Source organism: Penicillium malachiteum (assembly GCF_028827825.1).
Source record: "Penicillium malachiteum strain IBT 17515 chromosome Unknown utg000002l:1.0-8849297.0:1.0-8852440.0, whole genome shotgun sequence".
Taxonomy (NCBI): Eukaryota; Fungi; Ascomycota; class Eurotiomycetes; order Eurotiales; family Aspergillaceae; genus Penicillium; species Penicillium malachiteum.
The window spans coordinates 6,789,028-6,814,129 of record NW_026643095.1 but is presented as its reverse complement, the minus strand read 5'-3'; the positions used below and the strand labels follow the sequence as shown (position 1 = coordinate 6,814,129).

The 25,102-nt window shown below is 47.1% G+C and overlaps 9 protein-coding genes across 9 annotated transcripts; 6 read left to right on the top strand and 3 right to left on the bottom strand.

The window, feature by feature from the left end:
* Window positions 1–982: 982 nt before the first annotated feature.
* N7483_005519 (uncharacterized protein) lies at window positions 983–2,299 on the top strand (the record flags this gene model as incomplete). The annotated part of the gene is made up of 2 exons (XM_057088956.1): window positions 983–1,227; window positions 1,441–2,299. The coding sequence occupies 2 exons, from the start codon at window positions 983–985 to the stop codon at window positions 2,297–2,299; spliced, it is 1,104 nt and encodes a 367-aa protein (XP_056948785.1).
* A 1,001-nt stretch (window positions 2,300–3,300) lies between these two features.
* N7483_005518 (gamma-glutamylcyclotransferase family protein) lies at window positions 3,301–4,016 on the top strand (the record flags this gene model as incomplete). Its single annotated transcript, XM_057088955.1, is given in 2 exon segments — window positions 3,301–3,734; window positions 3,752–4,016. The coding sequence occupies 2 exon segments, from the start codon at window positions 3,301–3,303 to the stop codon at window positions 4,014–4,016; spliced, it is 699 nt and encodes a 232-aa protein (XP_056948784.1).
* Window positions 4,017–4,591: 575 nt separating this feature from the next.
* Window positions 4,592–5,280, bottom strand: N7483_005517 (adenine phosphoribosyltransferase APT1; the record flags this gene model as incomplete). The annotated part of the gene is made up of 2 exons (XM_057088954.1): window positions 4,592–4,737; window positions 4,806–5,280. 2 exons carry the CDS (start codon window positions 5,278–5,280, stop codon window positions 4,592–4,594), a joined length of 621 nt encoding a protein of 206 aa, XP_056948783.1.
* A 3,094-nt stretch (window positions 5,281–8,374) lies between these two features.
* Window positions 8,375–10,290, top strand: N7483_005516 (uncharacterized protein; the record flags this gene model as incomplete). Its single annotated transcript, XM_057088953.1, has 3 exons — window positions 8,375–8,533; window positions 8,763–10,098; window positions 10,157–10,290. 3 exons carry the CDS (start codon window positions 8,375–8,377, stop codon window positions 10,288–10,290), a joined length of 1,629 nt encoding a protein of 542 aa, XP_056948782.1.
* A 422-nt stretch (window positions 10,291–10,712) lies between these two features.
* Window positions 10,713–11,476, top strand: N7483_005515 (uncharacterized protein; the record flags this gene model as incomplete). The annotated part of the gene is made up of 4 exons (XM_057088952.1): window positions 10,713–10,758; window positions 10,859–10,872; window positions 11,071–11,244; window positions 11,330–11,476. The coding sequence occupies 4 exons, from the start codon at window positions 10,713–10,715 to the stop codon at window positions 11,474–11,476; spliced, it is 381 nt and encodes a 126-aa protein (XP_056948781.1).
* Window positions 11,477–11,875: 399 nt separating this feature from the next.
* N7483_005514 (glycoside hydrolase family 47 protein) lies at window positions 11,876–15,384 on the bottom strand (the record flags this gene model as incomplete). The annotated part of the gene is made up of 4 exons (XM_057088951.1): window positions 11,876–14,131; window positions 14,190–14,737; window positions 14,803–15,164; window positions 15,251–15,384. 4 exons carry the CDS (start codon window positions 15,382–15,384, stop codon window positions 11,876–11,878), a joined length of 3,300 nt encoding a protein of 1,099 aa, XP_056948780.1.
* A 1,095-nt stretch (window positions 15,385–16,479) lies between these two features.
* Window positions 16,480–17,815, bottom strand: N7483_005513 (WD40 repeat domain-containing protein; the record flags this gene model as incomplete). Its single annotated transcript, XM_057088950.1, has 5 exons — window positions 16,480–16,532; window positions 16,592–17,347; window positions 17,414–17,494; window positions 17,550–17,595; window positions 17,666–17,815. The coding sequence occupies 5 exons, from the start codon at window positions 17,813–17,815 to the stop codon at window positions 16,480–16,482; spliced, it is 1,086 nt and encodes a 361-aa protein (XP_056948779.1).
* Window positions 17,816–18,145: 330 nt separating this feature from the next.
* On the top strand, window positions 18,146–19,071 carry N7483_005512 (TRAPP complex core subunit BET3; the record flags this gene model as incomplete). Its single annotated transcript, XM_057088949.1, has 4 exons — window positions 18,146–18,180; window positions 18,351–18,570; window positions 18,646–18,837; window positions 18,952–19,071. The coding sequence occupies 4 exons, from the start codon at window positions 18,146–18,148 to the stop codon at window positions 19,069–19,071; spliced, it is 567 nt and encodes a 188-aa protein (XP_056948778.1).
* Window positions 19,072–20,862: 1,791 nt separating this feature from the next.
* somA (putative cAMP-dependent protein kinase pathway protein (Som1)) lies at window positions 20,863–23,403 on the top strand (the record flags this gene model as incomplete). The annotated part of the gene is made up of 5 exons (XM_057088948.1): window positions 20,863–21,345; window positions 21,407–21,561; window positions 21,660–22,483; window positions 22,548–23,140; window positions 23,233–23,403. The coding sequence occupies 5 exons, from the start codon at window positions 20,863–20,865 to the stop codon at window positions 23,401–23,403; spliced, it is 2,226 nt and encodes a 741-aa protein (XP_056948777.1).
* Window positions 23,404–25,102: the final 1,699 nt, after the last annotated feature.

The window sequence follows — 25,102 nt, the reverse complement described above, 5'->3', positions numbered from 1 at the left end:
TTATCTCATCATTCCCTTTGTTCATATGCAGCGATGAGTTGATTGATTTCATGATACCGTGTGTCGTGTTTGTGTGTGTATGGCGTGTATGATGGGAATTCGTAATCCTTTCCTACTTTCAATGTTCTTTACACGAAGCTTGCAATCGAAATGATTAATTCATCAACAACTCAAGTTCTTTTTGTGCCATTTTATGTAGACCTCTTTTACTATAGACCTCTTTTACTACTTGGGTTTCTGAACTTTTATTCACCGCCTGTCTTGGTACCTGAGGATAGCCTACAGCTTATCCCTAGGGCTGCCAGTTGCCTATATCCAACAACTTGAATATAACAGCTAACTTCCCTTCCGGATAAACCTCCAGCTAACCCTATAGGTAATCCTGTAGGTACCTGCATACAAAGAGGGGTCGGTCATCAGTCACCTGTAGATGCTACTGACTCAGACTTAGCCCTATACTTAAGTATGTGAACACACCAGTTGACCTGGCCAAGCACCTGAGTGCTGGGGATATAGGTATCTTTCCCAATTTCAAATGCTCGCTGCTACTATGTACACTGGCAGTGCCGCGCAAAGTGCGGCGTGAGGACTTGTACATTTATACTCGGATTCCTCCAGGTTTTGTACCCGTCAGCGCCACCAGTTCCTCATGATAATCCAACATCGCTTCGAACACTTCACGGGACGCCCGATGCAACTTGCAGTATTCCCACCAATATGAAATTCACCATCAGTAACGAGCAATTTACAACTGATTAAAAGTTCTGCTGCCCCTCGGTTTGATAGTCCGGTCGGGATCGTCGTGCTCATTTCTAAATGTCTTATTGGTAGTGGATCCATACTAGTCAGTACGACTTAGATTAGCTTCTTCAAGTAACTTGGTATTTATAAAGATATAAAAGTTCGCTGAAGGGATGTCCTAAATACTCATATCTAGATACTAGCATCTTCTCAATCCTTATCTTTGCTTTTCTAAGACTAAATGCTGACAGTTCCTCATACCCTCGCGGCCTTGGCCGTTCTGCCATTTGTTGCAGCCCTCCAGCCCGTGCCAGCCTTCAAACCAGTACGAGCACGAAGAACTGCAGCTCAAAGCAGTGTTTCTCCCAGCCGTCATGTCTCATTGCCTTATCAGTCAGACAACTCGTCGGCCGTCGCGCAGGTCGAAGCTGACTTTAATCTTCTCACGTTTAACCTAGAAGATGTCGCTTCTCTTAGCAGTGTGGAGTGTTCTACTACCTCAGTCACTGTCACCTTCAGCAGTGAAAGTGCTTATGAAGATTCCCTTTCATCATGGCCATCCTCAGATTTCCTTCTCGTCACCAACCACCTGGGAAATTGCGATACTGAAAGCAAGCGTGGAGTCTACAAGGCTAGCTCCGTTTCTTTCGACGATAATACCCTCTCCGTTGTTGCAACGACGACATAATCTTCCTTCAGTGATCACATCGAATACTTCTCCGTCCAATTCAACTCTAGTGCTCCCATCTCGGGGAAGAAGAGACGTGACTTCAGTGTCTCCGATACACTGGACTATGATTGGAGTGGAGAGCTCATCAATCTAGACGACCTAGAGATCGATGTTTACTCATCAACTCTAACAGCTACTGTGGAATTAAGCGGTGGAATCAATTACAATTCGACCACCAAAGCCTACAGTGGCTATCTGGAGTTTGACCTCGGCTTCGTAGGTGATATTGATGTTCAGGCATACGCGAAAGCATCCTACTCGGACGATCTGTATGACTACACCGTCGCAGATGTTTCAGTCTCAGCCATTGATATCGACGATATTATCAAAATCGGACCAACCATCGAGCTTTCCCTTGGTGTTGAGTTCGCTATTACCGGATCTGCAAATGTCACCGCCGACGTCACAATGGAAGTAACCGATGGGAAAATCTACATCGACCTGCTTGAGAGCAGTGGATCCTACACTTCTGGATGGACTCCGACTTACACTGCGGATGCAAACTTAACCACTGAGGTCGATGCGGAGCTTAATCCCTATGTGGAACTTGACCTTTCCATTGGCATTGAGATTCTTGATGTTGTCGACATCTCGGTTGGTATTGAGGCAACTGCTGAAATTTTGAATGAGTTCTCTGTTGATGGCAACTTCAGTCTCAGTAGCACTACTGGAGCTAGCCTCACTGATGGAAGTGGCTCTTGTAGCAATGGTTATTGGTATGCATGTGACTTTGTCTTTGACATTGAGGCTTATGTTACGGACATCTGGTCGGATACTCTGTATGAGGTTACTATTCCTATCTATGAGACTGAGTGCATCGCATTCTGAAAGGTACTTGGGTTTTGAACTTGTTGAACAGATAACTCTTCTTGAGAATTCGTTGACGGGTTATCATTGCAATATTTTATCCGACTTCATCTTTCTTTTCAATTGCCTGAATCTTCTGAATCTTCAGTACCAGATATACTGAAAATATGGACCTTCGCTTCCATATTTGCTCACTTATTTCCATACCCTTCTCTGAGCAAATTGCCGATATAAGACGAATACATTAATCTTCCTTGTTTTCCATTCCTCGGTGCCTTTTTCAGCGACTCGGCTTTAATCCGTCATGATATTTGTTTAGCACACGTATGCACATGTACGAATATGTGGATCATCATATGATTGAGTCAAGCAGATGTTTTGGTCTAGTGGTTTGGTCCAACGATAGCACCATTAAGTGGCAATATGGTGTGATTCATACATTTAGCCTACACGTAATGATAGCTACTATATTATTATATTGAGAAATTCAAAGTTTCTTTCTCATACAGAGTATTACCTCGCTTAATTCTAGGATTGTCATGATCCGGGCTGATTCACTCAATGTGGAGAGGGCGTATGACGCCATATTAAGAACAATTAAAAGGATACCCTGGACTATGTAGCATGCTACATAAAGCTATACAAGCAAATTCTAAGATTACCAAGTATTTTCCTATCATGCTAGTAAGCATCCTTGATCGTACAAGCTTTCCATGCTTATTTGATATCTACCTTGGCCCGTACAAGCCTCATTCCAAAGTTCAAATGTGAAGAACTATTCAAAGATGCCCTAAACTAAAACCAATATGCATACTCTTAAATTTGTGAACAATATAATTAATTTCAGTATCGTGTGCGTTGAATAATCAATCTCGACTCATTGTTTACTCCGAGGTACCAAATAAGAAATTCTCCCCGCACATTAAGCTTAACTTTCTTTCAATCCATCCAATCTACCCCAACACAACTACATACCTCAAAGACATACATAATCAAAACTCCCAAATCTCGAAAATCCGAAAATGCACATCAATATCAATCTCACCGATCCTCCCTCTGAAACAACTCTCCCCGTTTCAGCAACAACATGCCCCGACTCCTCCCCCCGCACTGGACCCAACCCACCTTACCTCTACTTTGCCTATGGCTCCAACCTCTCCCCAACGCAAATGAAGATCCGATGCACTGTGAACCCCTCACACTCGGGTAAACCGCTTGCAATCGCCACTCTCCCAAAATGGAGATGGCTAATCTGTGAAGCGGGGTACGCGAACGTGCTACCACCGAAAGGCCTCCGCGTCGGGACTCAGAAAAGTGAGATTGCCGAGAAAGTACCCGTCTCTGGAAGTGAAGATGCTGTGTACGGAGTTCTTTACGCGATGGATCCTGCGGATGAGACTATACTCGATGGGTATGAGGGCGTGGATCGGGATGCGGAGGAGGCGGGGGTGGGGATGTGAGTGTGGATATTAGACCGAGGGAACAAGGGGAGGGTGATTATAATAAATGGTATCTTGATGCTACGATTGTGGAGTGGCTTGATGACGGTCTTGAAGGAAAGGGATCAAGTGGAGAACAAGTCTCTGTGCTTGTTTATGTTGATGAAGAGCGGATTAGACTTGGGCCGCCGAAGGAAGAGTATATTGGGCGAATGAATCGGGCGATTCGGGAATCAGTTGCCCTTGGGGTTTCGGAGAAGTGGGTTGACGAGGTTATGAGGCGGTTTATTCCGAAGTAGAGTCGGAATGTCCTCTATTTTTATTCTATATTGCATATCTGGTGTTGTTGATACTGCCAAGGTGCCGCCATGGTTATACTCTAGGTACTAGATGCTTGTGAATAGACATTGCAAAGCGATTCAAAGTTGACATTAGCTAGAACTATCAATATGTCTGCATTTAAAACAAAGAAACGCATTGGCAAGAGGTATCCGTCTATATAGAATGAATTCTCGAGTTTTTGGGATTTTTCCTTTTCATGGAATTGGGAGATCGTATGAGCCCGGCTCTACTCCCACGACAAAAAACCACCACAAACGAAATTATAGCGGGGCAGTAAAAAAAAAAAAAAAACAATAACGACCCGTGAATTAATCCGTACACGGAATAATCCTTGATTCTCGGGAACTCGGATCGTTTGGGTTGCATGAGCATGATTTCGGGAGTAGCGGCTGGTCGGGTGGAGGGTGGGGACACCGCTAGAATCCGGTGCGGGCATTTTTAATATATTATGATTCGACGATATCAGATATCGTAGATAATGCTCTTTTAATATGAAGAACAATCTTGTGCTTTTGGAATGACCAAAATGCAATTAAGCCTGGCCAGAGAGAAGAGTGTTGACAGGAGCCGGAAGCTTGTCACGTCCGTGAAGGAATTCGAGTTCGAGAATGAAGAGGAAGCTCAGAAGCTCGCCACCCATCTTGTTGATCATCTCACCAGCTGCGTAAGCAGAACCACCTGGAAATTTATAAAGCGTTAGTGGATATATCTTAAACTATGGAGGGACATGGAATTTCAAAACTCACCGGTGGCAATGATGTCGTCCACGACAATGACCTTCTGGCCGGGCTTGATGGCATCAGACTGCATCTGGAAGAAGTCCTGACCGTACTCCTTCTCGTAGGCCTGGGTCATGCAAGGACCAGGGAGCTTGCCCTGCTTGCGAACGGGGACGAAGCCAGCACCGAGACGCAGCGCCAGGCTGGGGCCGATCAGGAAGCCACGGGCCTCAAGACCAACAATGACATCGGGCTTCTGGCCACCGCTCTTGGCCAGAATCTCGAGCTCCAGAGAGCGGATCAGGGCCTCATGAAGAGTCGGATTGGCGAAGATAGGGAGAATATCCTCGAACAAGATTCCCGGGGAGGGGAAGTCCGGGAACTGGCGCAGAGCGGAGCGCAGGCTTACTTTAAGACTGGCGAGTTCGGCGGCGCTGGTGGAATTGGCGGCGGCGTGTCCGGAGACTTGGGCGGAGGCATCAGGAAGGGTAGAAGAGGACATGGTGAAAGAGGAAGAGGAAAGGAGGCGAGAGGAGGGGTAAAAGATTGAGAAAAGGTTATAGAAGTAAAGATAGTAAAATAAAAAAAATTAAAAAAGGTAAAAAAAAAAGGTAAAAAAAAATGAAATAAATCAAACTAAGTAAAATAGGGTAAAATTGAAAAATAAAAATTTGAAATAAAAGAATTTCCTAAAAGAAATCACCGAAAATAGGTGAAAAATAGGGTAAATGGGTAAAATAACCATTCCCAAACGGTAAATTACGGGTTTGATAAGCAGATTAGCCCCTCCGTTCTAGATTGGAGGGGTAAATTGACGGTCATAGAGAACCTATATAACTTCATTAATATTGATTTATTTCAAAGGTTAGTGTAATAATTAGGTATAATATCTTTTATCTTCTATAGTGACATTCAATATGCTAATCTAATCTGGGTATATTGATTTCTACCCAACTAATAACTCTTAGACTTCTATAATGTTCAATATACAGTAAAAAAAGGACCCATTCTCTGCGCTCAGATCCCATAGAAAGACCAAGTACATTTATGTACCTATCGTCCTCATGCACTCGCACTTATATCTCCCCGATTCGATTATTTGAATTCATCTGGTAATGATACTGTGTCACGCAATGCATTTGCACCAGTTTCTAGAATCCGCCCATGCAGCACAAGGACAGAATACAGCGATGTGTCTGGTTCAAGGAGGGTCCGTCCCGCTGCGGGCCTTGGGTTCAGTGCCCAGTTCGTTCTGATCTGCGCAAATCGCCCACTTGCCTAGACATGCATGCTGCCTAGCCTTGGGACTAACGGACGCCTCTTCTAATCGACCCGAACGAATCAACGAACACATTCTGCCCATCACACCATCATGCTTGGGGGGGGGGGCCTACTGACGAGACTCATTCAAGGCAAATTTAAACAGAAAAGGGAAAAAAGGCAAGACATCTTGCCATAAATAAAATGACTCATGGTCTAACCGAGCATTTAGCCTTGTCCAGACCAATGTGGCTGAATGATGGTGTATACTAGATGCGGTATCTCAAGAGAATAATACTAAGATCCCAGAAGTTGGGATAACCAGTCGGGGATCTGGATAGACCTAGTCGTGGTCTAAGACCCTCACATCGCAGCTGAGCGCTATGTACCTGGTGCAGGGTACAGCATTGACACATCGTACAGCCCCGTGCTAGTCTTGCTAGTCGGAATGGGGGCCAATAAAGATGTTTAAACCAGATTGCAGCATGATCTTGAAACTCGTTGGGACTGCGCATGCAGCGCTAGGGAATATGTGGAGGCCATTTCGTGCAAGTCTGTTCTGCAGGAGGGGGACGGGTACCTCGAATCTCATACTTGGCCAGATTGGTGCAACCCAGAGAGGGGTAATCGTACTTTTTCAGGAGTAAGAATCTCGATCGAGATACGTATCACTTGAATTAATTAATAAGTGACAAAAAAGAAAGAAAAGGAAAGAAAAGAAAAGAAACACCTCAAAAAGGAAGCAAAAAAGAATTCTCAGGGTTTTGTTTTTAGGAATAGCCGAACGGGGGGGGTCGAACCCCCAACCTTGAGATTAAGAGTCTCATGCTCTACCGATTGAGCTAGCCCGGCAGGGCTGGTTGGAAGGGGTTCAACTTTTGGCTACATAACCCAGAATTTTTCAAAGGTACAAAAACATCACCAAGATAGACTTGTAGTGACATTGGAATATTCAAGTCCCTGATATTGCTCAAGTGCTTCAAGCTGACATTGTATATATCATTACTGACGTTTCAAGTACCTGTGTCTCTAGTATCTCATAAAATCCTGAGATCCACGAGGTCTGATCGATTCAAGTTACTAGGTACAGGGGCTTTGACATATCCTCTAGGTACTCAGTTGGAAAATGGAAGTATATCTTCAGCGCCCGGGGGCCGCGTCAGACCAAGATGACATGGATGTACCACCAGTACCACCAGTTGACCACTACCACATGTACCCGTCCACCATGGACATAATGGATGCAAAATAACCTCCAGGCCTCCAGGGCTGGAACACAAAGCTCAATGGCACATAGCAAATAAAAATAACCAAATAATACCACATGCAGTTGAGAACCGTGGATCTAATATTCAATTGTGCCACCCATGTACTCATTGCCCAGGTGATATCAGTAATACTTAATTGATACATATGAAGGATCAGGCACCAGTTGACTTTCTGTGGAACTGTAACGTATCCATCTTATCTCTACATGTATCAGCTAGTTGAAACGTTATGGGGAAAGTGGCGAATTTAGACCACAGCCCTGGAGGATCATGCTGTTTGATCTTGGAGCATAGCATCTGGCCATCTGGGCCTTAAGATCCATGGATGTAGGTCCATAAGACCATATGTGCACGGAGCTTTGAGCGGGGCGGAATGTCTTTAACAAATGTACACACCTCCGGGGCCACATTAAGTTGTTCTAGCAGTGTCTAGACCAGCAAGTGCCTATACATAGGTGTCATACTATCTCCCTTACCAGTACGGAGTACAAAGGTAGAATAGCCATGCACTTCCAAGGCTTAGGCCTAGAACAGGCCATATTCTTGCCTGCAATGGAAATTACGTTATTCGAGTTCTTTGATCTCAATCAATAGTATGTGCTAGTTTTCACCAACTGGACTAAGAAGTCTATTCAGGGAATCGTACAAAGAGCATGACAATATGATACATAACTGTATGAAACTCAAGATAATGGAATAATTGATGCATATGTCAAGAATTTTAGCACTACCGAATAATTATTCATAGACAGAAGGCCCGTAGTCCTGCATGTGTAATAGGGCTCTGCTCCCTGTTCAAGGTGAGCCTCGGACAATTCCAAATCGGGAATATCGGGACATCGGAATATCACCACCTATTCCACGTGACTTAACTTCGCGCACGGACCAACTCGCTTAACGTTTTTCCGGCCTTCTGCCTGCTCTTAGCTATAAAATGTCTGCTTCACCTGTCTTGCTTCATCACCCTTCCGTGTCTCCGGTGTAAGGTCCACCCAATGGAGTACAGCTCTTGAAATGTTGAATGAGCTTTCTTTTCAACCCGTAATCAATTCGGCTTGATCGCGAGAGATGCCGGCCCCCGTCGTGGAGGAGGTGCAGGCGGACCTGCATCTCGATCAGCAGCTTGAAGCCGTGGGCAAAGCATTCGATGCCCTGTTACTGACGCTCTACCGACTTACCAACAGACACAATGACCTCAAAAATCACACTGAGGACATTTTCAAACAGGTAAATACCCTCTCCATATCCTCCCCCTTTTCATTGCACCATCTCGGCCCAATCCCGCCCGGGCGGCCCAGTCTCAAGTGACGAGGAATTAGCTCTAGATCAGGAGTCACTACATGTGACGATGACGGATTAACATGTATTATCTGATGAGACTCATTGTTTTTCATTTCTTTGATGGCTTTCGCCATTTGAAAATCTTTGACACGGATGCTAACATGCAACCTCTTAGTACACCAATGTCACCAGAAAGCTTCCCCTTCAAGATAGACCCCATGCGATGGAAGTGCAACAAGGGTTACTGGATCAACAGAAAGAATTGTGTCTAGGCCTCGTGCACAACAAATCCTCAATCGATGAACAATCCCTGAATTCCATGGACGTAATCAAGACGCTCGTTGCACACCAAAATGTAGACGAAACTGCCACCCGAGCCATCGCGGCCGGCGTGAAGGGCTATAAGGCCCTGCTCCGTTCCCAGGATTCTCATTCTCAAATTTCCTCCAACTCCTGCATGTTGATAAGAGGCCCAGACCCTTCAGAGTTCCTAGAGCAGGACTTTACCACCATTGGTGCTCAAGGCAGTCTGCATTGTCCTTTCTCAAAGCCCCAGACGCCAGTAGGAACCGAGCCAAAGAATGGCAAGGATGATGGCCCTAAGATCCGTGTTGATACATGTGGACATGCCGATCTGGACCCCATCAAGGCTGAACAGGAAGAGCGACGCTCCAGCATAACCCCCTCCGCCGGAACCTCTTCGAGTCGATGCCCCATCTCCCGTTGCCCGATCCGATTCTTGGATAAGCATTCGCCAGAGGAAATCGCTGAATACGTGGAGAGACACAAGCATGAAATTCCACGAAGTCATGCCATTTGTGTGAAGCGATACCAAAAGGATCCTCAGAACATGCGGCAACTGGATGCAAAGTATGGTGGATTGATCAATATGATCAGTGGTCTCTCAGTCAAACATCAAGCATTCCTTCCAACCCGTGAAGAAAATGTAGGTGGTAATGGACATGCTACGGAGAAGTCTGCATCTACCGAAAGAGTAGAGAAATGGGCCGAGAACGTGGATCTGGCCAGCGATGGGCCTGCACCCGCCGAACCCCCAAATGAGCCCCAGAATAAACCTGAAGCCGATGATGATAACCGTGAGAGTCGTTTTGATCGTCCCCTCCGCGAGGTTCGTTTGGGTGAATCCCCAAGCCGGCCTTGGGGTATTCACGTACCAATTACAGAGCAGACAAATGCCTCCCTTCCTTTCTCTGGATCCGTACCTGGTCCGACGTCTCCCGAACCTCGACCTGTCGATCCCCTCGATAAATCTCACCCTGTCGAATCCCCCGATAAAGCGCCCGCCGATGGGCCAGTTAAGCCAGCTGGTCGTTGTCCATTTGGGCATGGTGCCCCTAAACCAAAAGCCACAGAGCCTGCACCCCCCGAGCCTCATGCCGCTACTACTGGCCTTGCGGCTACTGCCCCCGACGCCGAACCACTCGCACCACTTTGGGCTAACATGCCACCCTGGGCAACGGGCAAAGATGCAAAGGACAAAGACGCAAACGGTAAATACCCCAAGGACAAACCACCTCAATTTCTGCGACTGACTGAAGACCCCCCCAGCCCAAGCAGACCCGAAGCCCATGCCATCCCATGTTACGTTCAACGGTCCCGTGTTTTTCGGCTACTCTGCTGAGCAAACTGTTAGCTTATTGCAGCAGTTTCACGACTTAAACCTCGGCAGGCCTTCATCTTAATAAGTGCAAACCATGATACCCCTGTCGTTTCTTTTTTTGTTTAGCCTTGTCTCTCGTCACTTCAACTTGCGGCGTGCAGCGGGTCCTTATTCTTACGACGAGATGACTTAACCTTGTATTTGTATCAATGAGCGAATTGAAATACACTTATTGTTATCTTATCTATTCTCAGTATAACCTTCATGTTACTTTTAATTGTAGACTCCATTTACCCCAATTCTTATCACTTGTTTCCCGGTCTTAGTATCAGTTCACCGCGGGAAACGGAAGTCCAAATAACCCCACTAATCCAGGGCGGGGTGCTGCGGCAGTTCATCCATATAATCCACCTTTTCCAGAAGATGCTGCGCTCCGTTTCTCGTCTTCAAGCTCTTTCTCGTACTTTCAATCCTACATCTTTCCGTCCTCCTATCTCTCCCAAAATGTCTGCCAACATGTCTGCCATCACTGCCAAGGATGCCTGCCCTCGTAAGTTCCAGACCGCCATACCATCGTCAATTCAAGCTCCCCCACCTCGACATCATGAATCAATGGAAACCCAATTGCTAACATCAATTGACTTCCCTAGCTGCTGGCCCTTACGTACGTGATACCCTCCTATCCAGCTCCGACCATGCCCAGCTTCTATCTGCCCTCCAAATCCCAACCCCACTACAAATCCCACAGAACATCCACCTATGAGCCTATGACTCAATGACATACCCGCCATCGATAAACATTAAGCCCAACATCAGATCACAAACAGAAACATACAGGATACCCAATTAACAAAATCTATAGTCCCAGGCTATCCGCGCCAACGGCCAGATCTTCGTCTCCGGTCAGATCCCCGCCGATGCCTCCGGCAACCTGGTTGAGGGTAACATCGGTGTCCTGACCCAGGCCTGCTGCGACAACATCCAGGCCATCGTCACCGCTGCTGGATCCAGCGTGTCTAAGATCGTCAAGGTCAACGTAAGTCATACTCGTATCTGTGGAACACTGGAGGACAAATCTCCAAGGACTTCCTTGCTGTGACGCTTCAACTAACTGTTTCCAGGTTTTCCTGACTGATATGGCCAACTTCGCTGAGATGAACGCTACCTACGAGAAGTTCTTCACCCACAAGCCTGCTCGCAGCTGTGTTGCTGTTGCTCAGCTGCCCAAGGGTGTTCCCGTTGAGATTGAGTGCATTGCTCTCGAGTAAACAGGTCATGCCTCTATAAAGTATATCAAATAAAAATCAATTGATATGGAAGATTGAATCGAGTTTCCTTGGAATGGACTATGTAGAGTATCATATCTTTGAGTAGAAGTAGATATCGTTGTATGGTGGGTAGAGCATCACAATTGGATGTTTGAGGTTCAACTTGAATTGATCAATTACTAGTCAAAATCTATGGTCCAGTAATCCATGGACACTGGTATTTCAATGCCAGGAGCAACATTTGAATTGCGTGGTTCAAGATTATGCAAAAGACATCTATTCAGTTTATTCATACAAAAATCAACCTAAAACATTTTAAGTTTAAATAGTTTTCTGATCTACCGCATCAAATGAAGATCAACTTGAAACAAGAAATTCAGTCATTCGGGTATATAGCAATCAAATGATATACAAATTTGTGATCGGCACTCCTTGGGAGCGCATCGTATACCTCCTTCGAATACCAATGCCAGTCGAAGCCCGTAAAAGAGCATACGTCTCTTCACCACCACCAACCATGATCATGCTGATGAGATTGTTGCGAGGGATACCACTGGCTGTAATCTGATTTTCATCAAGATGTGGACGAATAAGGTATCGTTCTGCGCGAAGAGCAGCGAGAGGGGCTACCCGTGATGTTTCAAGGCCCTCATCGGGCGACTCTCCTGTCTCGGAATCATATTCAAACCCCTCTGGTGATGGAGGCGGGACCTCATCATCGTATGAGACGACAACAATGAGTTTCAGTGAGGTGCGTGATTGTCGGTATGCTGCGATGTTGCGAAGTTTTTGGGAGAATGTACAACCGCCACGTTTTATGACGAGGACCTCATGCGTTTGGGCGACGTCGCGCAGGATTCGCTCGTCGCAGATGTCATCTGCGTAGTAGATTGATGACCAGGAGAGACGGGATGTGGATGAATGACCAAATAACGAGACACTCATGGCATCGTCCACGTCAGGGAGGGGCGCTGCACCGATGCCAGTGGGGATAGTGGCAGGGAGAGTAAGTCTGAGTGGAACATCTTCCTCAGGCTCGTCATCACGGAGGAGAGAGGAAACCGAATTGACTAACGACGACAGTAAGGTCTTCATAGGGGACTCGACCCCGATGCTACCGTCGATAGGGGCGGCGGATCGGCCTCGACCGAGTGGAGGCTTTGGATTTTTTTCTGAATCATTTGAACGTTCTGTTTCAGATTGCTCAGATCGAGGATCAGTTGATCCATTGTTTCGGCGAGGGAGCTCTGGAAGAACGTCAATGACGAGGTCAAGCATGGCGCTGTCACGGACTCGTGTGAAGTTGGGATCATAGGGATCGACGACATCAAAGGTGATCTGGCGCGAGAGATATACCTTCTCATCTTTGCCCAGAGGCACATTATTGATCACTTGCACACGGAAGCCGTCCTCTTCCTTGCCGTTTCCACCAGTTATCAGGGGAACATCCTGGATCATACTCAACCTAAGGCCTCCAATGGTTTTGACCAAAATACCGTCTGCAACTCGCTCCAAGGCCCCTGGGCCCAAGTTGACACCACCAGGTAGAGATGGGAAGGAGATGTCAAGCGTGGGGCGGATGGCCATGGGTGCGCTGGTGGCGTTATAGGGCACAAGCTGCGGTGGTAATGTCCAAGGGTAGAATGTATAATTTGACGGCGAGGTCAAATCAGCCACTGATACACTAGGGTGATTCGGCGACTCAGCCACGATGGCCCCTTTACTCGTGCCACGACGAGGTCGAAGATGCAAACGTGCCAGGCTGGCAGCGTGGAAGATGTCCGATCGCGATGCTGTAGACGAGACACCAAAGCTGGGGGCAGGGACCACATGACAAGTATCCTCAGCAGTATGTTGAAATGAAGAAACATCTGTCTGCCGACGACGCGGCTGAGGAGATCTAGTCTTCTTTGGGATGACCAAAGGATGACCTTCCGTGGAAAAGACCCAGGGAGCATCGAATTTGTTCAATGGATGCTCCGGTGTAAAGAGAAGAAACATGTACTTGGCAGTCTCTCCGAGGAAGAAACTTTCCATACGGTCGATCATCTCTCCTGTCTGAACATCGCGCAGACCCGCCCAACCGCACTTTGTCCAGCATCTTCGCTTGATATCACGTAGTACCATCTCTCCAACGTGCAAGTACCAAGGGTCATGGGTTGCCTGATAAATGTAGTACGTGGATTCGATAAATTCGGGTCGACCACCATACCAGGACAGGCCATTGTCGATGTCACCCGTAGCCACATTCCATCGCTCAGGAAGACCTGAAAAGCGAGTCCAGACTGCAGTTGTGAGAAGGTGGATCTGAATTGCCTCATCTAGCTTTCCATCTAGAGCAAGAAGTCCAGGATAGTATGCACTCAGACTATCGATCCAGAAAGCTCGAGTGGCTCCAGTGATCACATCCCCAACTACTAAATGGGGATGTTGGTATCCCTCGCCTCGGTACAAGTGGCGATTGATGGACGTATGCGAATCCTCCCAGACCTGGAGGAAGGCATCGGGAGAATGCTGATCATTCGTCAAGGGGAGATAATAGTCGTCTAGAACTGACCACGGACTCTTCTTATCAAAAGGAGGACGCTCTCCCTCCGAGAGGAGAACGTGGGATTTAAAGGCGTATTCATAGAAACTGTCGATCCCGGCACCAATCTGTGGTCTTTGTTTAGCATATCTCCATTGTTGGTTCCTCTTTGTTCTCCACACTTACCCCCGCATACGACCCAACCCATTTCCCTGTCTCCGCATCAATTCCAAAACCCAGTAAGTCGATGTCACTCCGATGAGACCAGACTGCCCAGAATGCTCTCTTCGCCAGTTCCTCATAACGACCGTTTCCTGTGAGCCTGCTCAGGACCGTAAATTCGAGAACCAGGCTGCCCGCACCCGCACTGCAGGTCTCTGTGACCTCAGCACTCGCGAGGTAGGAATACTTCTTCCGTTTACTTTTTTCAGCCGCAGATTTGACATTCAACGGTGAGTTCTCGTAGAACGGGATCCCATGCCGCAGATTGACACGCGGGTAAGGAAGACCCGTTTCTGTATAAAACACAGGAAGAAGACGGTTTGCTAGATCGACCGCCAAGCGAAGCAGTTGCCCGTCATAGACAAATCCGTTCCTCCATTCAATTCCATGATCGTGCTCCGAAAAAGCACTTTTATTCCATGCAGCCGCAAAGTCAGCCTCATGCTCTGACGGGTTATATCCAGTAATAGGCAATTCGCCTATGGCAAAAAGATGCGAACTGAGCAATCCACCTGCAGCACGTTAGCAGCGAGAACGCAAAGCCGATATCGACTCCATATATCGTGAGATATCATACCTAGTCCCCGAATAACAGTCTCAAATACTTGTACTTTGCTATCGATGTCAAACCCCCTGGAACGCTCTCCCTGACCGGCAGGACCACGCGAACCATCCCCATATAGTCTAACGAAATCTTTTACACCATCTTGAAAATATCCCAAAGACCGATCCCCATTCTCCGGGCTCGATGCCAGAATAGCCAATGTGGACAAGCTATCGATCAAAGTTAAGGAATAGTTGCCCAATACATCGTTATGCTCATTTTGCTTGTCGTCGCGAGTTAAGGGGCCACAGGTGAGGGGACGCAGTTCGTCTTCGGGGAATGCATGAGCGAGGTAATTTTCAAAGCCATGGTAGAACATGCGCTCTGTTTCTTGTCTGTCGGACCCCAAGTAGTCAGCATTGTGGGCATTGAGAAGAGCGGTCTCGCGTAGCCGGACACATAGAGATCAAGCATTTCATACCGTAGTTCTTTAATTTGGTAGTCTCTCATTCCCTGCGCTAGGGGAAGCCATAGCGCAAATAGGATGGCCCAGACTACCATTATCCAGGCGCGATTAGGGTAGAACATTTGCAAGCTCCAACATGGCGTGCGCATCACCAGAGCGGTCAACCGCCAAAGAGAGGTATATTTAGTAGCAACAGAAGAGAGCGTGTATGTTGCAAGGTGTTAGAGCGTCCGGTCCTGGGCTAGTAATGACAATATTGAAGGGAATGGAATGCCCAGGGCTGGTGATGGAGGGAAAAGTGAACGGGGAGAGTGGATACGGCCAGATAAGCCGATTCGGGAATCTTTTTTTTTGCGTATCCATTATCATTGCATCATATTAGACCCTGACGAACTTGGCATACACGAAGGTGAGGAAATTTGAGATGAAAATAATATTATTTAAGGGGCTTCGTTATACTCGGGACGTATCCATTGTGGTATGACTGCAGTACCTCCAGGGCTCGAATTCAATCCACTGCTTTGCAGTGCGGGTTGTATATAGTTTCTACTATGTATTAATCAAAAGTTCATATTGCCAGTGATATTTACACTTCGAGTCTTGAACAACTTGAACATCTGCTAATGACTCGGAGGAGTCTTCTTCAGATGAAAATCTATTTATACCAAACACTGGCATGGTCTTTCGACCCTTGTTAAGAAATCTAGTACTACTAATATGAGATTCGATGAATATAGTTGAACAACTTGTATCATTCGATCTAGTCATGTGATAGGTTTTGGTCTCAGCATGATTCGATCAGGTGATGCATCAGTTGACCTTATGCACATGGAAATATTAAGTCACTATCCCATTCTATGGGCTTCTAACGAGAGATTCGCCACTAGTTTAGACATCCGTTGGTCAAAGGAAGATGTTGGAGGGTCAATGTTATCGAGGTTTTGGTCTGATTACTTGCTAGAGAATCACCATTGCAAGTTTATACAATGCCCAGACAGTAAGGATTATCGAAAACGCCTGATTTCAAAAAGGATATTGTACACCGTCGGTTCTGCATGTGAAGGAGAAGGCGAAGGAAATGGCTCATTCATCTGGGCAGCCTTCATATTGGCTGGACCCTTAGCCAATATATGGCTTCGAGATGTTCGGATAATATAGAATTAAATCAATTCAACGCCCGCTTATCATCATTACAAATATTTGTTTTCTTTTGTCATTTCGATTGGAATGATAATTGCTCATGTTTATTTGCCCAACTCTCCCAGCAGGAGATTGCGATCCGAAGAGCAAGAAACAACTGAGATAAAGGTTAGAAATTTTCCATAGAATCCTTATGGAAGTGAAACTTGGACTTACTGATAGGCTCATCGTTAGGAGAGAACTGCACATCATTGACAGTACCCTTGTGACCAGGGAGCTTGTATAAGAGCTTTCCAGTTTTCGCATCCCATACGACAACGCTGCGATCGCCGCTTCCTGCTGCGATCTTCTCTCCCTTGGGATCCCAGCTGGCGCGAATCAAGTTCTTCTCTAGGCCGACGGGGGCACCGTCGTACGTCCTGACCAGGCGGTTGGTAGGAGCAAAGGGTCTGATATCCCATGTTCGGACAGTCGAGTCATGGGAGTTGGAAAGGAGGGTCTGTGAATCAGGAGAGATTTGAAGAGAAGTGATAGTGTCGTTATGTCCAGCCATGGAGTAAACCACAGCTTTCTTGCGCAGGTCCCAGACATGGATTGTGTTGTCAATGCCTCCGCTGTAAATCTCATTGCCTGCTTCTGAGAGTGCCACTGCAGTGATGGGAAGCTCAGTTTCCAGATACTCCAGCGCATCCTTTTGGCGTGGGTCCCAGATGCCTATGCAACCGTCGTCACTGCCGCTCACCAGCAGCTCCTGCCCGCGCTTGCTAATGTCGAGACAGTTGATAATCTCCTCATGGCCTACATGACGACGCACGCGTTGTCCAGTCTCCAAATCCCAACTTCCGAGTGTCATATCTGCTGATGCTGAGAAAAGCGCTCTCGAATCGCGCGCCCATTGAAGGTCGAGAATGGCGCCCTTGTGACCGGTTAATTGACCGTAATTTTCGCAGTTTCCGTATGTGTTCCAGAGCACTGTTTGCAGATTATGATTAGTCCAAACACTTCCATGCAAGACAAGATTTTGTTGGTAGAGCATACAAATGGACCGGTCCATTGAACCGGAGGCAATGTGCTGTGCAGTAGGGTCAAATCGAACCGCGAAGACTTCTCCCGAGTGACCTATTTGAATAGTGTTAGAGGCGATATAGGAGGTCAATTGGTGAACATGTCCTACCAGTAAGTTCCATAATCGGGGCCTCGAGGCCGCTGGTACGGGGGACCTTTCCTTAAGGTTAGCTGGAACCCGTCCAATTGGTACTGAAGACCTTATGATTGAAAAGAGAGACCTACAGCTTGAACAAGAGCTCCACTCTGGGAAGAGCCCTTGACAATAGCCGTACCGGGGTTGAGGTCGGCATCGGACTTCTTTCTTTTCACGACGATTTGACTGGAAGACCAAGACCCAAAGGCCTCCTGAGCGGGGCGCTTTTCACCCGACATGATGCTAGTAGGTCTCAAAAGGCCTGAACTCAACCAACAAGAAGAACCGCTTGAAATTTGAGGATTGGTGTGAGCAAGACGAGCGCCGATATTATCGCCTGGAGATCTGAAGAAAGCGGGAAGAATGATAATCCCACTCTTTGCGGGCGGTGAGGGCGGTGAGTAGCAATGTGTACGGAGTACAGCGACAAGCTCCAGCAACCTTGCCCTCCCCGCAATCAACAACGTCCACAAAACCAAGCAAGATTATATTGCCTACTTTAAACTGTTTAAGTCATTTGAATACTCTATCTGGAATTCTTGAGTGAAGCTCCAGGCCATCCGTTCACTATGTCGACCAACAAAGCCTCCAGAATAGGAGAAGAGTGAGTACAGCTCTATTTCGTGCAGCGCATACCTATGGCTAATGATTATTCGGAACAGAATTTGGAAGTCAGTAAGCTGTTTAAATCCAAGATATTGGGATCTGCTTATTGAATGAATCCCGCCGTGTTATCTTGGCCGTCCGATCTAACTTGGTGGTCCGAAATGATAGAACGAGAATCGATAAAGTGAACGCGGAACTGGTCACATTAACGTACGGAACCATTGTCGCCCAATTATGCCAAGACTACGATAGCGATTATCAAGAGGTGAATAAGCAACTGGACAAGATGGGATACAATATTGGCATGCGATTGATCGAAGACTTCCTGGCCAAGTCGGGAGTTGGCCGTTGTGCTAATTTCCGCGAGACTGCGGATATGGTTGCGAAAGTGCGTTCTGGACCCCTGTAGAATTTCCTAATCTGGAGAGAAAAAAAGAAATTTCTGTGACTGACGATCGAATAGGTGGGATTTAAGATCTTTTTGAACGTTGCTCCAACGGTCACCAACTGGACCAGTGACAACAATCAGTTCTCATTGATCTTCGAGGATAACCCTCTGGCGGACTTTGTGGAATTACCTGATGATGGGCGGGCCCAAGATGAGCTTTGGTTTTCAAACATCCTCTGTGGTGTTCTTCGGGGAGCTCTTGAAATGGTACCTTTTTTCCCCTTTCCCTGTTTTTTTTTTTGCTTCAACGTTTTCCCTTCGCTTAGATCTTAATCCCCGGGGATCCTCTGTGCTGGGTCTGATCGCTGACCCGATATCTAGGTTCAAATGCAGATCGAGGCACACTTTGTGAGCGATGTGCTGCGTGGCGACGACACTACGGAGATGCGGGTCTCACTGGTGCGATACATCGAAGATGAGATGCCTCCCGAGGAGGAGTAAAAGCGCACTGCATCAAATCGGCGTTTGGGCTATGATGGGTAATGATTCGAGGGCTGCAATTCTATTTTGATTATTGGAATGGTCCACAATGACTCCATTTCACTGTTTTTATTCGATTGATTGATTTTTCACTTCTCTTCTACGGAGTTCGTTTTTACTTGTATACTTTAGGGTTTATGATCTATCGGCATGTAGGAACGAACTTTCCCCGCCACGCGATTTATCGCGAACATCAGGTTTAATTTTTTTTTTAGTGTAATTTTAGTAAACATTGAAAGTAGAGTTTAATGAGATTCTCTGATAATCAATAAGAAGACAGATCTGACATGATCGAACATTTTAAATTAGGGGGGTAGAATAGATCTATATGAACTTTGTACCTAGGTAATGTGTAGTATAAAGATGGGGTCAACTGGGTGTCTCCGATCAGAATGCGGGCGAGGAGAAGCACCTGAGTGTAACAATACGGTATTGACATACCTCCGCCTTTGAACCACAGAAAAAATCTTACAGATCAATTTCAATTCTTTCTCTCTCTCCCCTCTTCCCTTTCATATGTCTCCTACCATTACTTCTTTCTTCATTTGATCTCTTTTTTGCAATCTTTGTTTTGTCTCCATTGGTTCGATCGTCGATCCTCCACTTTACGCGGGAGAAGGTTAAGACGGGATCCCCATTCTGGAGGTATGTATCAATCATCCCATTGACCTCCCGGATCTTTCCACTTCTTTATTTTCCTTTCTATTCTCCCTCTCTTTGATTCTTTTCATTCTGTTCATTTTTTTTCTCTCCTCTCCTCTACTCTTTTCATCTTTTCCATCTTTTCTTCCCATCTCAGAAGATTGAATAGAAAAAAAAAGATCCGGGAATTCTACTGTTTTTTGAAAAGGCTATATAAAGTGCTAAACTGCATGCCCAGAAATACGCCGACCCGCGCCATCCCCAGCCCCGGAATCTCATTTAATCCGATCCGAGCAAGCGATTCCTACTGAGAACGAAGAGAAGCAAAGCAGTTGTCGCCGTTAATCCCATTCCCTACCCCCATCCTCTTTTACCCTTTCCACCTGGAAAAAAGAAGAGAGATATCTCTGACTCGACGATTTGTTCCACTTGGTGAGATTTCCCTTTGGTCGTGGTGGAAAACACCCTTTACCAACCCCCCCCGACCCGATCGGGCTCCCCTCAGTAGCCCGCCCCCATCTCACTTGGTTTCACTGGTTTCACTACTTTTCCCGCCTCCTGGTACCTCCGTCATCGCTCAAACCATATCAACCCGCGCTGCCTCTTTTTTTTTATTCGATCTACCTCATGGTCCTACCCTTATTTTAATACTTTTCTAATCGTCGCCGGCTGTTATAGAAGTAGTTGGGGTTTATCCGAGAGTGATCCTCCGCGCCACCCGCATTTAGAGATCCTTTTTCCCTATCTCGTCGCGTGGCTTCCTCCGGGAGAAGACATCTTGTCACCGCCGCATATATTTATCGCAACTGATTTTCCGTGACGATTTCGGACTTCATTCGCGTGCGCAATCCATTCTCACGCGTTTTAGATACCCCAGAAGTGTCATTGCGTCCTTTATTGCCATCCAATCTTCGAAGCGCCCTGACCGCTTCTCCCTATCCACTCTTCCAACCCCCCGTTCTCTCGCGTCGCTCTTTCCACCCCACGTTAAAGGCTTCATTGCCTGAAACCGGTGGATGCGCGCTTGGAACTCTTAGATCGCACAGAGGATTTGATTCAAATTTAATATATACAGAGGCAAGGGTGGTCGCAACTCCACCGTTCGCCACAATGAACCAGATGAACGTCGGCATGAATCCTGGGATGCAAGGCCCCGTGGGTGGTGTCCCGATGATGAACAACGGCTCCTCGGCTCCTCGTAACGACGGCTCCATGAACAACCCTGAACACATGATCAATCAACTCAACACCTACATCTACGACTATTTCTTGAAACGTGGCTACCACGATTGCGCTCGCGCTCTTATTCAGGATGAGAGTATCAAACTCAACACTGATCCCGGTACCAAGACAAGCCCAGGAAACCGGCGTGATGGCGACATGAACGGGATTGATGGAGATGCGATGATGACCGATGGTAAGGACGGGGAAAAGATCAAGATCCCTGATGATCTCCCCCGCCCAAGCCTCCCGAGTGAAAGTCTTCAGTCATCGTTTCTTCTGGACTGGTTCAGCCTATTTTGGGACTTCTTCTTTACTCAGCGCAAACAGGGTAACAAACATGAAGTGAGGCAATACCTTCAACATACTCAGGTTCGTGGACTCTATACCGAGGGGGTGGACACTGTCCCTGGAATCTGACTTTGGCTTACAGCAATTTATGCGTATGCGAGAACAGCAAAATCAACTTATGCGGCCGCAGCAGATGATGCCCGGTCACATGGGCCAGATGATGCGTGGACCCCGCAATGGCATGGTCGCCCCAAACAACCTAACTAAGACAGTGTTGCAGAACAACACCTCTGGACTGTATGCGATTCTCCCCTAATATCTGCGCCCTTTCCAGGTACTTCAGTGGAAGTAGTGGCGGTTTGCTGACGAATCCCTCTTTTCCTAACGTTCTCTAGAACCCAACAACAAATGGCGCAACTCCAGCAGAAGCAACAGTTGCAAATCATGCAGCAGATGCAACGTGAACAGTCCGAAATTGACATGAACGGAAACCGGCCCCAGTCGCCCGCCTCTGCCGATAACGCCCCTTCGCCGTCGAAACGCCCTCGCCTCGCAGACGGTGCAGTGAATGGCCAACCGTTGGCTCCTGGTGGACGAGGACAAGGACAGACTATGCAGGGTCAGAACCCACAGATGGTCTTGCAGAATGGGATGGCTCAGGGTCGGATCAACCCAGCGCAATTCCAGCAGTTCCCGTCGGGACCGGTCGCGGCGCAACAAAAATCCATGCAGGTATATGCTCAAAACTTGGCCCTTCATCACTCTCGCTCAGCATTGAATTCCCAGGCTATTCCGAATGGTGGTATGATGAACCCTGGTGTGATGTCAACCCAGGCGGATCTGGTGGCGATGCCCGATGCCCAAGGAATGTATCCTATGGGGGAGTACTATGGTGCTCCCAACGGTCAGATGGCCCCGGTCCGTCCCGGTATGGCAGGCGCACCGAACGGTCAGCACGGCAACCACGCCCTCCAAGATTACCAGATGCAGCTTATGTTGCTCGAGCAACAGAATAAGCGTCGTCTGATGATGGCTCGACAGGAGCAGGACACGATGGCTCGTGATGGCCAGCAGATACCTGGACAAGGAGGTTTGCCTCCGGGCACCTCTCCAGGTAGTCGGACAGGTACCTCACCGAATCCGACGGACCAAATGAAACGCGGCACACCCAAGATGCCTCAGACTGGCCTTCCTGGATCCCCCAGCGCTGCTGATCTCGGTCAGAATCGCGGGTCTCCAGGATCCATGAACCTCGCCGGCCAGATGCCCCCCCGAAATGGCAGCTCAATTTTTCCAGGGTGGACCTAACATGCGTCCTCCAAGCTCTAACCCATCATCCTTCAGTGGACCTTCAATGGGTCAGCCTCTTCCCGCTAATGCTAATCGCTTGCCTAGTGGCCAGTGGCAGCCAGGACAGATGCCGCCTCAACACTCACCTGCTACGCAACCTCAGGCTGGCACCCCACAGGATCAGCGCAGCAATATGCCTCCTCCTCAGGCGCCTCCAGGTGCTGCTGGTAATGTGGGCCGTGCTCAAGAGTCTCCTGCTGGTGGGAACGCGCCTCCTACTCCCCAGCCGCCTTCCAAGGCAGCACCCAAGAGGGAAAAGAAGAAGAACGCGCCCAAGCAGAGCAAGAAGAATGCTGCGGCTAATCAAGCCACTGGAGCCACTCCATCCACAGAGGCTGCTGATCCCCCACAAACGCCAAATCCCTCTACTCCTGTCACTCCTCACCCTCCTAATAATACCTTGCGGGGTCAAGCCAACGCGGCAGGCGCTCCACCCCAACAGACTGCGGCGCCTGTTCCACCACCACCAATGGTCCAGGCATCCGATCAGTCTCAGCAATTCCCTACTGATATGGGTATCAGTGATGTGAGTCTCTTCTCCCCCACTTCCCCCCCACTTCCCCCCACTTCTTTTTTTCTTCCTCTTCTTTTTCAGTTGCTAATATTTCCACTCAATAGTCTACATCTTTCAACCTTGACTTCAGCGCCTTGGATAACCCAGATATCCTGGAGAGCTTTGATTTTGATACATTCCTCAACACCGATGCGGATACTACTGGCTTCGGATTTGACCCGAACATGCCATACCCAACCGATGGTGTTGAGACTGGGGCCGGCGACGGTCTTTGAATGATGAAAAAGTCTTGACGGTTCTCTTCAGGTGCTTCAAACCTCTCCGATATACCCTTGTTTTGTACATTTGATTTGATTTGATTTTCCATTTCTCTGGAATCTTGTTCTCTGGTTTTTTTTCTCCTTTCTTTATATCTCTCCTGCTTTCCTGTTCTTGGTTGGTTCTACATTGGATATGTGTTCGTACACATATGCTATGAGATTGGCGTTGGTGTGTTTCGAATGATCGCATTATCTCCCTACCTCTTCTCTCCCTTACTTTTCTCCCTTTTCTCCCTTCAATCCTCTTCCTCTACCTTCCTTGTCAATCAAGTCCGCCAGTTTGCCAGTCCCCCAGATATACTCAGACTGGCTTTGGATCCTCTTTCTGTATTCGAGATTAGTGCACTGTGACCTACGAGTTTTGGCTTCTCTTCTTTCTTTCTATTATTATTACCTATTCTCTCGTCTGGTTACTTAATTTCTTGCTCCTTAACGTGGTATGCCATCTTGAGAGCCCTTATCAGTATCCCAAGTGCCTTGTCGCTATTTTCTCCCTTTCCCTACAAAAGGTGCATTGAAACGTTCCCTTCTTTTCTCTCTCTTTTCTTTCTTGAACTCGGATGCCGGGCGTTCTTGATATCAATGGAGATCTGAGCTAGGATCATGCAGCCTATGCTCTTTGTGAATCCGGCAAGCTCCTGCATTATTACGTGTAAAGACCTTGAACAGATCTCCTTTTCAAAATTCTTCTTCCCAAGTTACTTTTCTGTGGATCGTTGCTTTTTGACTTTGTTTTCCCCCATTTTCTCATATTTCGCATTTTGCTCATCTCGGAACAGGAATGTCCATTCTATCTATACGTTTTCAGCCCTGAAGCACGGGGCAACAAAAAGGAAGGCCAAAACAATGTTTACTGGAGGATATGAGTTCTATAAGCCTATAGGACTCATAACGGGTTAATTGACTGGAGGTTCAAGCCATGAAAAGCTCCCATCAACCTGATGGGTGATTTGACATTTGGCATGTTGGAAGTGGAATGGAGAAAAGGAATGTGGTCCACGCGTGATGTCTCGTTTCTTTTTACCTGGATATCTTGATTCCATGTCTGTTTTTTATCTTGGTGTTTTTGTTCTGGGACACAATCGATATCCATATATCCTGGCGCGTATGTAGTTCAAGTTGATTCATGGATTGTTCAAATGTTTCCAAAGTTGTTCAAGGTGTTCTCTCTGGTATACTGGATGTGTACGGTGTTCGGTTTGCTCATCAACTTGAAGGTTCAAGTTGCTCAAGTCACGGTCTTAATGTTGACTATTTCAGTCTGGCTGGATGATACAAATGTGTTTACCACCAGTGGGTATGGATGGTCTGATTCCTGGTGTACCAGTGTGTGTATAGTCCTACATGCAAATGCTGCTATATCACCAGCAAACCCTAGAACGGGCGTGTGAAAGGCCTCGATAACCTGCAGAGTAGTTACTATATGGAGATACTCAAGTGTAAAATTCGAACAAATACGCAATTCATATGAAACATGGATGTAGCATACACCCAGGCTCTCGTTGGATTGAATGAATCCATTTCAAAGTCATTTCTCCATCTTTTGATGATCACATTGAGAAATCTTCAATTGAACTTGAAGCATTCAATATGAAATGATACTATCCTTGGAGATCAAACCTGCAGATGAGATGTTGTACATTGACTTAACTAC